At 40.8% G+C, this 12759-nt stretch overlaps 1 protein-coding gene across 2 annotated transcripts in view; it reads right to left on the reverse strand.

Annotated features, from left to right (window-relative positions):
• LOC109427894 (Bardet-Biedl syndrome 2 protein homolog) overlaps positions 1-6405 on the reverse strand; it is a 74008-nt gene extending 67603 nt beyond the window's left edge. The window contains exon 1 of one of the 2 annotated variants that reach the window (XM_062851559.1): positions 6232-6405. In XM_062851559.1, coding sequence (XP_062707543.1) covers positions 6232-6357 — 126 coding nt within the window. In that variant the 5' untranslated portion in view covers positions 6358-6405. The remainder of the gene's footprint in view (positions 1-6231) is intronic. The other variant, XM_029872543.2, reaches the window with a different exon arrangement.
• Between the last annotated feature and the right edge of the window lie 6354 nt (positions 6406-12759).

The raw sequence follows: 12759 nt of genomic DNA on the forward strand, positions 1-12759 counted from the left end.
ATCCAAAATGGCGTCTGTTTAATGGTGTGTTAGGCTTTGAATCCATGCAATATGGGTATATTTGGTATAAGGATGGCGGCTGTTAAATGGAGTTTTAGGCCCCAAAATCATATCATATGGGTATATTTGGTATGGCAAGGATTTCTGGAGTCCAGAAATGGCAACCAGAATAACAAAGATGGTGTTTTAATATCCAAAATGGCGGCTATTTAAGAGAGTTTTAGGCTCTAAAACCATTCAATTTGGCTTTAGCTGGAATGGGGGAGAAGTCTGGAGTCCAAAAATAGCTTACAGAATTTCCTAAAAGCGGACTTAAATCCAAAAGGGCGACTTAAAATTCAAGATCGCGGTTTTTTAAGAGTTTAAGCACCGACGAACCGACGTGACAGCTAGAACAAATAAATTCAAATTTGTTGTCCGCGACGCCATGATGAAAAATAGCCAAACACTATCACCACCTCTATAACGGCTCGCGATGATTTGATAGCTCGACACCGAACCCCCGTGTGTTCATATAGGAAACGGTTCGCGTCTGCGCTGATTTGACAGAAGCGATCGCTCGCTTCGGTGGTCGACCGTTAAATTTGGGGGGGACACTTTTGAATCACCACTGTCACGTCGGTTCGTTGGTGGTTTAAGGCCCAAATTTCAAAAGCCAAATAAACGATATGATTTTTGGCGCCATGATTTTATTTTTTGTTAAACGTATGAAAGTGCGATATTCATCAACATTTCACTTGAATTTTGTTGAAATGGGTTCTAGAAAGTGTTACCAACAAACTGGCAACAATGGTAACAACCACTGTGGAAGGCACAGACACAGTGTAGGATTTTACCTCTCACAGTAGTTATTCATAGACTCGAACTAACCACACCACCTGCCCCCCCCCCCCCCCCTCATTCCTTTAATACACAGAAAGGGTTGAAATGAGAGAGACGGAGAGCTGAAGCCACGAAATACGCAAATGAGGATCACCGAGGCAGAAAGTATTGGACTGTGCAGTAAGATAGTCACGTTTTCGGGGCCGTCGAAGCCCCTGTTTGAGAAATCTCTCTGTTCGAGAGGAGACCCCCGACGGAGACTGCAACAAACAAGTCTGCCAGCGTTTTAACCCGTAGCAGAACAACGAGGTCAAGCAAAAATCGATTCCCGTGTTTGTCGTATAAACCCCCCCCCCCTTTCGTGGGGACAGCGAGGTGTGAAGGTCCGGCGAGCCACGTGCTGGTGGTCGACAAGCCCCCTCCGATATTGTCGAGCCACACGTGACGGGTGAGTAGTAACGGACGTTATTGAGGTGAGGGTACCAGTGAGGTCCGAGGGCTTGCCCCGCTTATTGGTACCCAACATCCGATGTGTTACTACCCCGTTCACGAGCGCGTTGGACGTCGGAATGCCAGTTTTAAAGAGACACTCCGGGATCGCCGCCCAGTAAACCCCAGCCAATACCGTGGTCGTTGCCCCAGGATCCACGCATTATAGCCACCATTATGCAACACAATACCAAGGCGAAGTGGCAAGTACATCCAAGGTGCCCTCTCTCCCAACGCATGCATACAGTTTGCCAGCATCCCAACGGCCGCAACGAACCCCTCTGTAATACTACTCCCCCCCCCTCCCAACTAAACCCATGTTTCATTTAGAAAAATAAATAGCTTATAAGTAAATGTAACTTCTTCATGTATTTAGTACTACTTCGTGAGAAACGTCTTTGTCCTCCAGTGTGTGTCTGCCATTGTTCCGATTGTTCCGTTCAAAGGGTTGTGAGTCTTCCTGAGCAGATATCCGCCGACCCTGAGAGGGTATACCTCCGAGCTAGCCGCTTCTTACAATTGGCGATCCAACCAAACAAAAATATTCTGTTGCCAAGAATATTTTTTATACCTGCTCGGGGAGACTCACGATTATTTTGTAGTGATCGTGAATCCGTCTCTGTTATTTTGTGCAGTTTGTCCTAGTAAAAAGGGTTAAGATTGTTTGATCGTGTGAAAAAAAGTTAAATCCTCAGTTTTTTTTTATGGTTGATTAAAAATATTTTTGAAAAATTTATGTGATTTCTTTTTCCAATATATAATTTAGTTTAAATGATTCCAAAAATCGAAATTCATTCGCGTTGCCAACTCTGCCGGATTATGATGCAAGAGAACTAAAATATCTCTATGAGAGTAGATGAGAGATGAGAAGAGATTCTTGCAAACATGATTCAGGTAGTAGAATTAAGAGATGAGAAGAGATTCTTGCAAACATGATTCAGGTAGTAGAATTAAGAGATTCTCGGCAGCCGTGTGCGGATGCAAAAGTGATGAGTGTATAATACAAACATTCTCTAGTGGTTCATAGGAAAACAGCAAACAAAATCGAAAGTAGTGTATGCGTTAAGAGAGCGAAGACAACAGAAGGCATGATTTCGTCACATCATATGTCAACCACAGACACAGATCTGTCGGTCTAGCAAAGCGCTCCAAGCAGAGTAGAGTAGAGAAGTTGCACACGAACCAACAGTTTTTTGTTAGGTACATAGTCCGAATTTCAGTTTGTTATTTGGCGGCGGTAGTCAATACAAGGAAAGCTTGTGGGAAAACAAATCTCAGGGCTGAGTATCAATTATCGGCGTCTCTTTACCCGACAACTTTGTTCACAAATACTACTGATATCGTAGAGAAGATCAGTGAATCATTACCACCAAATCAACAATACCGAACACCTATATTTGGTTGAACGAGTACTTCTGATGTTAGGTACGATAGAACCAGGCGCCCACTTAATATGCATGAACATTTATTTTTTGGTAGTTGTTTGGGACTTGTAAAATGACTATGTTCAGCAAGTCGAAACTTAATCACTTGGCGAAAACTTTTGCCCTAGGTTTTGTGACCAAATCACATTTATAACAACAGAGCTAATTTCGAACCGCGCATTGCTTTCTAATAGCACAAAATGTGTACAATGTTCAGTAGAACGAAAGGAGTACACAAAGGTTACGACCATGTTCGATGTCTGTATTTAGATATTGTACTCTTTGAGTGATGCATCGGGGTTTCGCTATGACGTCAGCGCTACCAGAACCGTGCGTTCACATCTGTTCACATAGATAGGAGTGGATTAAGGCATACATTGCGCCTTACCTCCAATGCAATACCGTAATGACCTTCTGCCATTATTAATATATTTAATGATGGTAATGAACAGGTCGGGTTGCATTCTTCAAAGAATCCAGGATCCTTCAACTTTCTAGCGAGAAAGTTAGAAGAAGACTGGATCTCGATCATCACACGAGACAGCTTTGTCTGGGTGATACTCTCAATGACGTTAAGAGTCTAGGGAGCGTGTAGGATAAATAGTTAGTAAGCCAAGGTACCGAAAAGATGCAAGGAGTTGATTGAACGAGGATTGAATGAATGAAAGGGCCCAATGAATGAATGCGTGTTAGAGTTGAATGTATGAGAATTAGTAGGTACTATGCTGTGATATTAGGTTAAAAATTAGGTATACGCACTAGAATTTAAAAAATAAAAGTACGATAAGCGAGTATTAATTCCTTATCGCCAAAAGAATTATGAATTTGAGAATGTTTAGTCCAATGGTTCTCTATTCCTACTATTAAAATTTTTATATATAGATATTGGAAAAAGAAACACTTCCCATAAAATACCATGTTAAAAAAAACCTGAGTGATAATAGTTGCTATTGTCCGATCAAAACTAAACCCTGAACTAGGTGACTGCGCATTATTATATAGAGAAGGTAGCTACGAACACAAATTCTTAAAATACAAAAATTCTCGCTCAATTTTCTATAATTCGAGAATTTTTCCCGAAGGAAGGGACAATTGTTACCAACAAACTGGCAACAATGGTAACAACCACTGTGGAAGGCACAGACACAGTGTAGGATTTTACCTCTCACAGTAGTTATTCATAGACTCGAACTAACCACACCACCTGCCCCCCCCCCCCCCTCATTCCTTTAATACACAGAAAGGGTTGAAATGAGAGAGACGGAGAGCTGAAGCCACGAAATACGCAAATGAGGATCACCGAGGCAGAAAGTATTGGACTGTGCAGTAAGATAGTCACGTTTTCGGGGCCGTCGAAGCCCCTGTTTGAGAAATCTCTCTGTTCGAGAGGAGACCCCCGACGGAGACTGCAACAAACAAGTCTGCCAGCGTTTTAACCCGTAGCAGAACAACGAGGTCAAGCAAAAATCGATTCCCGTGTTTGTCGTATAAACCCCCCCCCCCTTTCGTGGGGACAGCGAGGTGTGAAGGTCCGGCGAGCCACGTGCTGGTGGTCGACAAGCCCCCTCCGATATTGTCGAGCCACACGTGACGGGTGAGTAGTAACGGACGTTATTGAGGTGAGGGTACCAGTGAGGTCCGAGGGCTTGCCCCGCTTATTGGTACCCAACATCCGATGTGTTACTACCCCGTTCACGAGCGCGTTGGACGTCGGAATGCCAGTTTTAAAGAGACACTCCGGGATCGCCGCCCAGTAAACCCCAGCCAATACCGTGGTCGTTGCCCCAGGATCCACGCATTATAGCCACCATTATGCAACACAATACCAAGGCGAAGTGGCAAGTACATCCAAGGTGCCCTCTCTCCCAACGCATGCATACAGTTTGCCAGCATCCCAACGGCCGCAACGAACCCCTCTGTAATACTACTCCCCCCCCCTCCCAACTAAACCCATGTTTCATTTAGAAAAATAAATAGCTTATAAGTAAATGTAACTTCTTCATGTATTTAGTACTACTTCGTGAGAAACGTCTTTGTCCTCCAGTGTGTGTCTGCCATTGTTCCGATTGTTCCGTTCAAAGGGTTGTGAGTCTTCCTGAGCAGATATCCGCCGACCCTGAGAGGGTATACCTCCGAGCTAGCCGCTTCTTACAAAAGCACGAGAAAGGCTCCATCACCGCTGAGCGGATTATTTTTCTATAAATAATTGTAGGAAAAATGCAAGAACCGGACAAATATATTTTTAACAAACCTTACAGATGTAAGTTGTAATAGCCAAAATAACTAGCTAATGCCAAAATTGATTAGCATAGTAGATATATCATTTTCGTCCTTTATACACCATAACCGTTATTACTTCGGAACTATTTTATTTGACTGATCAAGAGATATTAGACAAAGTGTATCTCGATGATTTTCTTATCCATTTGTTAATCGATTCAAGATCTCTTGGCAGTTAACAAAAGATACAATATTCCAGAATATCTAAGCTATTGTTTAAACATTCCATACAAGATTCTCGGAGGTACCTGGCATTTCTGGTAGTTTGGTCCATGGTCCATGATGCTATTTTGGAAACCAATCCACTACCGTCTACCCCCGTTGGTTTGAACGACACCTTATGCAAACCAACGGAGTTCATTTTTAATTTGAACTTCTAGTAACCCTGTGGGCACCGAAAAACTCACCGATGGTAACCCTTTTTGCTGTTTTGTTTTGATTATGTGTTCCGTTTCACTCCGTTTCATGAGCAGTATGACGGTTGAACCATTTTTAGTTTGAACAATGTGCAGATAAGCGGGGGTCAGATTAAAAAAGTGTTCAGATTAGATGCGTTCAAACCAACGGGGGCAGACGGTAGATGCTAAATCCACAATATTTTCTTAGAACTTTTGGCCAATCACACAAAATAAATATGTTAAATTCGAATAATACAGCAATAATTTTAATAATTGTAAGTTCACCATAGGTGGATTAATTCAGGTTTTTTAATCCCAAGATTGCGTAGCCGGTAATAGATTTTTTTACTTGTTCTTCTAATTTGATGCTTTAATTATTTTCCTATGGTCAGGTCATTATTATTCTTATTTTCCTAATTATTATTCTCTTAGAAGGTATTCCAATTCTTAGTATTCCAATTGATTTTGTTGCTTTGTTATTCTTGTGTTACTCTGCATGAGATTATTACTCTTCTTTAGCTGTTCAACGAGCACTGTGTCATAGAAGATTGTTGAAAATCAGGTGGTGCGAGTAGTTTACAAACATACTCTAAGAAAGTCCATTATAAAAAAAAATCCTTGACTGACAGTGAATCAAACACAGATTCCCTGAACATGGTCTTACCGTATACCAAGGTCGTGCGTTTATCGCCTTGGTTATCTGGGCCCTTATTATGAACATAACCTGCGATCTGACCAAAGCACCTGACTTGAACGGTACCGTCTTTATGCGTTGAGATGGAATACCAAACCAACCGATCGGGAATTCTGCTTCTTACCTTATCCGCGTTGGTCACCACGGTCAGACACGAATGTATGCCATCGTACTTGCCGCAAGTTACCAACTTCTCGAACACCTTATAGCTAAGCGAGAACGAAAATACCGGCTTAATCGAAATGTCCATTTTGGTCGGGAGTATCAATTTTTCCTATTCCAACAAACTGAGGAGAAAAAAAACGAACTTTGCATCGCAATGTATAGCTTCTGACTTAACTAAAGAAACACTCCTGGAATTGATGCAAATGTGTTTGCCTATTTTAGTGTTTTCGTTGCATTTCGCGCCATGGAAACTGATTGATGTTGGTCATGCGTACTGATGGCGCATTTTTGAACACTGGAGTTGGGAAGCAATAAGAAACTTGTTGCAATGTTGTCTAGCTATTCTAGCACAGTCACCCCTAGTAACAATCCTAAGGCAGAGACACGCCGGGACAACGGGGCGCAAACCCTATGTTGTTTTTTTTTTAACTTTTGTAGATATGCATTCAACAAGGTCCAATTGTGGCGAGATGGATCAACTATGGTCTTAGCCTGTCTGAATGACAAATCCAAAGAAAAAAAAAAACTAGGTCCGATTGTTTTCATTTATTACGCAGCGCAACATTTTTTGTCTCAAGAGCAAACTTATGTGTCTCTGACAGATTTTGAGCCGCTGCATCCGAATCCAGTTTTGCTCCAACACCACTAGCGTGCACAGGGGGGGGGGGGCAAGGGGGGGCACTTGCCCCCCCTTCTATTAAAAAAATCTATGCACCGTTTTTGCAATTCTTGCACCTTACCACGCAATGTTGAGAATCACTGAGCTATGGTACACCATTGGCACATACAATTTCTTAGTATCCCATGCACAACCATGATGTTCTCAAAATCATCTAGGCTAAACTCACGCACCATCTTCTAACTAAACAGTGATGTCAGCACCACATTTGAAAAACATGCACCATTTTGGCATTTCGTATTCCAAAACTGTATTCCATGTACGTGAACCATGGTGACTTCAGCACCACTTTGAATTCTAAGCACCATTTTTGCAATTGGTGCACCAAGCCATACAAAATAACGAGTATCACTGAATAACAGTGACGACTAATACAGCACACTAACATCATGCACCTCCTTCAAAGCTTTCAATGCACCATCATGATGTCCACAGAATGATCTAGGTATCCACGCATTATGATGATCGCATGAAGTGTCTTTTTATCATTTAAGTATCTAATACCTCATACTGATATGCACCATCATGAAATTTCATGCACCATCACAGCTCTTCAAGCACCATTTCAGCGATTATTATATCATCTAGGCATCTAAAGTACCATAATGGCGTGAGCATCACACAAAATACATTTTTTTGTATAATATGCACCAATTCGTGCACCTGACCATAAGCTTTGAAAAACGGTGACAACTAATGCATCATCTAGTATCATGCACCTTCTTCAAAGCTTTCCAACCACCATTTTGGCATTCACTATATCATCTAGGCATCTTATGCACCATTATGATGTGTTTCACAAGTGAATTTGATGCACCATTTTGGCATTTCGCATACAAAATAGCATTCCTTGTACCTGCACTATGTTGATTTCTGTGCCGCATTGAGTTTCCCGCACCATGTTTGCAATTCGTGCACCTACATATGGAATTTGTTGAGTATAACTGAATCATGGTAAAACTAATGCAACATACAGACATCATGTAGCTCCTTTGCATTCCATGTACCACCATGATGTTCACATGAATATCTAAGCACCATCTCACGCGTCATCTAAGCATTTAATTCACATTTGAATTTCATAAGCTCCATTTTTCCATATCGTACACCCAATTGTATTCCATGTACCTGATCCATGTTGACTTCCGCACCACATTAAATTGTATGCATTCTTTTTTGCAATTCTTAATTATAGATCTAACCACCCAATGTTGAGAATCATTGAATCATGGTGGCAACAAATGCACCCCTGATACATACAATTTCTTAGTATCTCATGCACAACCATGATGTTCACAGAATCATTTTTAGGCTATAATCCATGTACGTGAACCATGGTGACTTCGACACTACATTGAATTCCAAGCACCATTTTTGCAATTTGTGCACCTAGCCATACACAATGTCGAGTGTCGCTGATTAACGGTGACAACTAATACAGCACACTAACATCATGTACCTTCTTCAAAGCGTCCACAGAATGATCTAGGTATCCACGCATTATGCTGATCTCATGCACTATCTTTTAATCAACTAGGAATCTAATGCATCATACTGATATGCAACATAATTAAATTTCATGCACCATCAAAGCATTCCAAGCACCATTTCAGCGTTTATTATATCATCTAGGCATCTGATGCACCATTATGTTGTAAGCATCACATAAAATACTTTTATTTTGTATTCTATGCATCATTTTTGCAATTCGTGCACCTAACCATGCAAAATGTTGATAATCTTTGAATAACGGTGACAACTAATGTAGCTCACAAGCATCATGCGCCTTCTTCCAAGCCTTCCATGCACCATTTTGGCATTCATTATACCACCTAGGTATCTTATGCACCATTATGATGTGGTTTACATTTGAATTTGATGCACCATTTTAGCATTTCGCATACAAAATAGTATTTCACGTACCTGTAACATGTTGATTTCTGTGCCACATTGAGTTTCCTGCACCTTTGCACGAATTGCAAGTGCACCTTAATATGAAACATGACGAGTATAACAGAATCATGGTGAAGCTAATGCACCATACAGACATCATGCACCACCATGATGTTCACAGAGTCATCTAGGCAACATCTCACGCACCATCTTTGAATCAAATATGTGTCTAATTGCGAAATAATGCACCATCGTTAAATTTCATGCATTACTAAAGTATTTAATGCGTAATCGTGGCGTTCACTATATCATCTAGGCATGTATTGCACCATTATTATTGTATGTATTTTCGTACATAGAAATAGCATTTCTTGTACGATGTCAACTCTAATGCATCATACTGACATCACTTTGAATGACATGCTCCATATAGCATTCAGTACACCATACCAATGAACTCAGTGTTATCAGAAGATCCTGTACACCACGGCGACATCATGCACCTTTATTGCCGCACGCAATTTGATTTTCACGCAGCACCAACATGTTTATGTTTACACCATCTCCAAATCTCATGTTTTATCTTAGCATTCAATAAATCAAATTGCAATTACATGCCACGCATGCATTATCTCGACGTTCCCTTGATCATTAAGGTATATAATGAACCATACTCACATCACACACCTTTTTAAAATTCTATACACCTTCTTGGTGTTCATTGTATCATCCACAATTAAATTTTATATACCATTTTGTGATTCGCGCATCAAAATAGCATTCCGCGGATCATTTTGAGAATAACTTTACCAGCTCGAGAAATATCTGGAGTAATCCGTGGAGGCATTCTAGGAGAAATCCCTGGAGAAAGAAAGATCTTTACGACTGTAGCTCTCAGCAATTTTAGAGGTTTTCGGCCTTTTCAGTCGGTAAAATCAGCGAAAACTATTTTACCTCTACATCCGACGGTTTGGGTTGCTTTATTCAAAAAGGTTGAATAAAGCAACCGAAACCGTCGGATGTAGAGGTAAAATAGTTTTCGCTGATTTTACCGACTGAAAAGGCCGAAAACCCCTAAAATCCCTGGAGAAATTTCAGGGGGAATATTTGAAGGACTTTCTGCAGGAATCCTTGAAGGCATTACTAAAGAAGTGCTTGAAGAAAATCTTGAAAAAAGCTCTCAAAAACTGGAAGAGGAGCCAAGAAATTCCTGTAGAATTTGCAGGAGGAGCTACTAAAGGAATTGCTGGAAAAAATATTGAAGGAATTCTCTGGAGGCATTCCTAAAGGAATCCTTGAAGAATTTCCTGGGGGAATCCGTAGAGGAATTCGTGAAAGAATTCATAGAGGAATTTGTGGAGAAATATTTCGAAAAACTCCTGGACAAATTTCTTGAAGAGTTCCAACAGGGGCTCATTTACGAACCCCTGGAGGATTTCCTGGAGTAAACTCTGGAGGCATTCCTGGAAGAAACCCTGGAGGAATTCCTGGAAGAATTTCTGGAGGAATCTCTGAAGGCATTCCTGAAGGAATTTCTGGAAGAATGCCTGGAGTTTTCCTTGTAAGAATTTCTGGAGGAACTTCTGGAAGAATGTCCGGAGGAATTTCTGCAGGAATCCCTGAGGAAATTTCTGGAGAGACATTTGGAGGAGTTTATAAGAATTCCTGGAGGAAGCTATGAGAAAGTCCTGGAGAAATTCCTGATGTAATCCCTGGAGCAATTCCTGAAGGAATCCGTGAAGGAATTACAGGATGAAACACTGGAGGGGTAACAGAAGGAATCCATGAAATAATTCATGGAAGAATTCCAGGATGAATTGCTGGAGGAATTCCTGAAGGTTTTTTTTTCGAAAATTTCCTGCTTGAATTTGGAAAATTCCTGGAGAAATCCCTGCTGTAATCCTAGGAAGAATTCCTGAAGGAATCCGTAAAAGAAATCCAGGATGAATCCCTGGCGAATTACTAGAGAAACTTCTGCAAGAATCCCTAGAGGTTTTTCTGGAGAAATTCCCGAAAAAGATCCGGGAAAAAATCTTTTAGGATTTTCTGGAGGAATTAGTCGAGGAATTGCTGGAAGAATCCCTGGAGACAATATTGGAGGAATTCTGGCTGCAATTCTTAGAGAATTTTCTGTAGGAATTCCGGCAGCAATCCCTGGATGTATTTCATGAGGATTCCATGGAAGTATCCCTGGAAGAATTCCTAGAAGAGTTCTGGGAGAAATTGATTGAGGACTATGTGGAGGATTCCGTGAAGGATTTACTGGAAAAATCCCTGGATGAATGCCTTGAGAAATTTCTGGTGGAGGAAGGAATTTCTGAAGGAGTTCCTGAAAAAAAAAAACCTTGAGAAATTCCTGGAGGAATACATGGAGGTATTCCTGAAGGAATTCTTGGAAGGGTTCCGGGAGACATTCCTTTAAGATTCTCTGGAGGAATTCTGACAGAAATTCCTAGAGGATTTTCTGGAGTAATTCCTGGAGGTAGTTCTGGATGATTTTTTGAAGAAATCCATGAATAAATCGTTGAAGGAATGAATCCCTGAAGAAGTCCTTGAGAATTTCCTGTAGAATTTTCTGGAAGAATCCATTGAAGAATTGCTCGAGAAATTCCAGGAGAAAATCCTGGAAGAGTTCCGGTAGAAATTCCTTTAGCATTTTCTGGAGGAATCTGTAGAGCAATTCCTTGAAGAATCCCTGGAGGAAATATTGAAGAAATTCTGGCAGACATTCCTAGAGGATTTTCTCTAGAAGAAATTTCATGAGGAATCTTTGGAGGAATTCCTGGGAATTATTCTGGAGGAATTCCTGGAGGTTATTCTGAAGAAATTTCTGGAGTATTTACTGGAGGAATTCCTGGAGGAATTCCTGGAGGAATTATTTGGGGAAATTCTGGAGAAATATATGAGGCTTCATGGAGAAATTTCTGAAGGAACTCATTGAGGAATTTCTGAAGGAATTTCAGGAGGAATTTCTGCAGGATTTTTTTAAAGAATTTCTGATGAAATTTTTTAACGAATCCCTGCAGGGACTCCTTGAGCAACTTCAAGAAAAAGTTCTGGAGGAATTCTTTGAGAAATGCAAGGAGAAATCCCTGTAGTTTTGGTGAAAATTCCCAGAGGATTTTTAGAGGAATCCATGGAGGAGTTCCTGGTAGAATTTCTGGCGCCCTTCCTTAGGAAATTTCTGAAAGAATTCCCGGAGGAATTTTTGCGGAATTTCTGAAGAAATTCATGGATGAATCCTCGGAGGAATTCCTGAAGAAATGCCTTGAGAATTTCCTGGAGAAATCCATGGGGGAATTTTTCGAGGAATTCCTGGAAGAGTTCCGTTAAAAATTCATCTAGGATTATCTGGAGGAATGATCAGGATCGAGGATCAATTCTTAGAGAAATCCCTAGAAGAAATATTGTAGGAATTCTGACAGTCATTCCTAAAAGAAAATTTCAGGAGGAATCTCTGGAGGAATTATTGGAGTATTTACCAGAAGAATTATTTGAGGAATTTCTGGTGAAATATATGAGGCTTCCTGGAAAATTAATGGAGGAATGTCTGAAGGAACTTCTCGAGGAATTTCGGAAGGAATATCTGGAGGAATTTCTGAAGACATTCATTATTGCATCCCTGGAGGAATTCCTGCAGAAATTTCAGGAAAAAATCCTGGAGAAATTCCTAGGGGATTCCGTGGAGGATTCCCTGGTGGAATTTCTCGCGGAATCATTCGAGGAACTCCTGGAGGAATTCCTGGAAGAGTTTCGGGTGAAATTACTTTAAGATTTTCTGGTGGAGTTCATGGATGAATTTTGGGGAGAAATGCCTGGAGGCATCTCGAAGAAATTTCTGGATGAATGTCTGAAGGAACTACTCGAGCAAATTCTGAAGGAATACCTGGAGGAATTTTTTGAGGAATTTCTGAA

The sequence above is a fragment of the Aedes albopictus genome, chromosome 2 (genome assembly GCF_035046485.1).
Source record: "Aedes albopictus strain Foshan chromosome 2, AalbF5, whole genome shotgun sequence".
Lineage (NCBI taxonomy): Eukaryota > Metazoa > Arthropoda > Insecta > Diptera > Culicidae > Aedes > Aedes albopictus.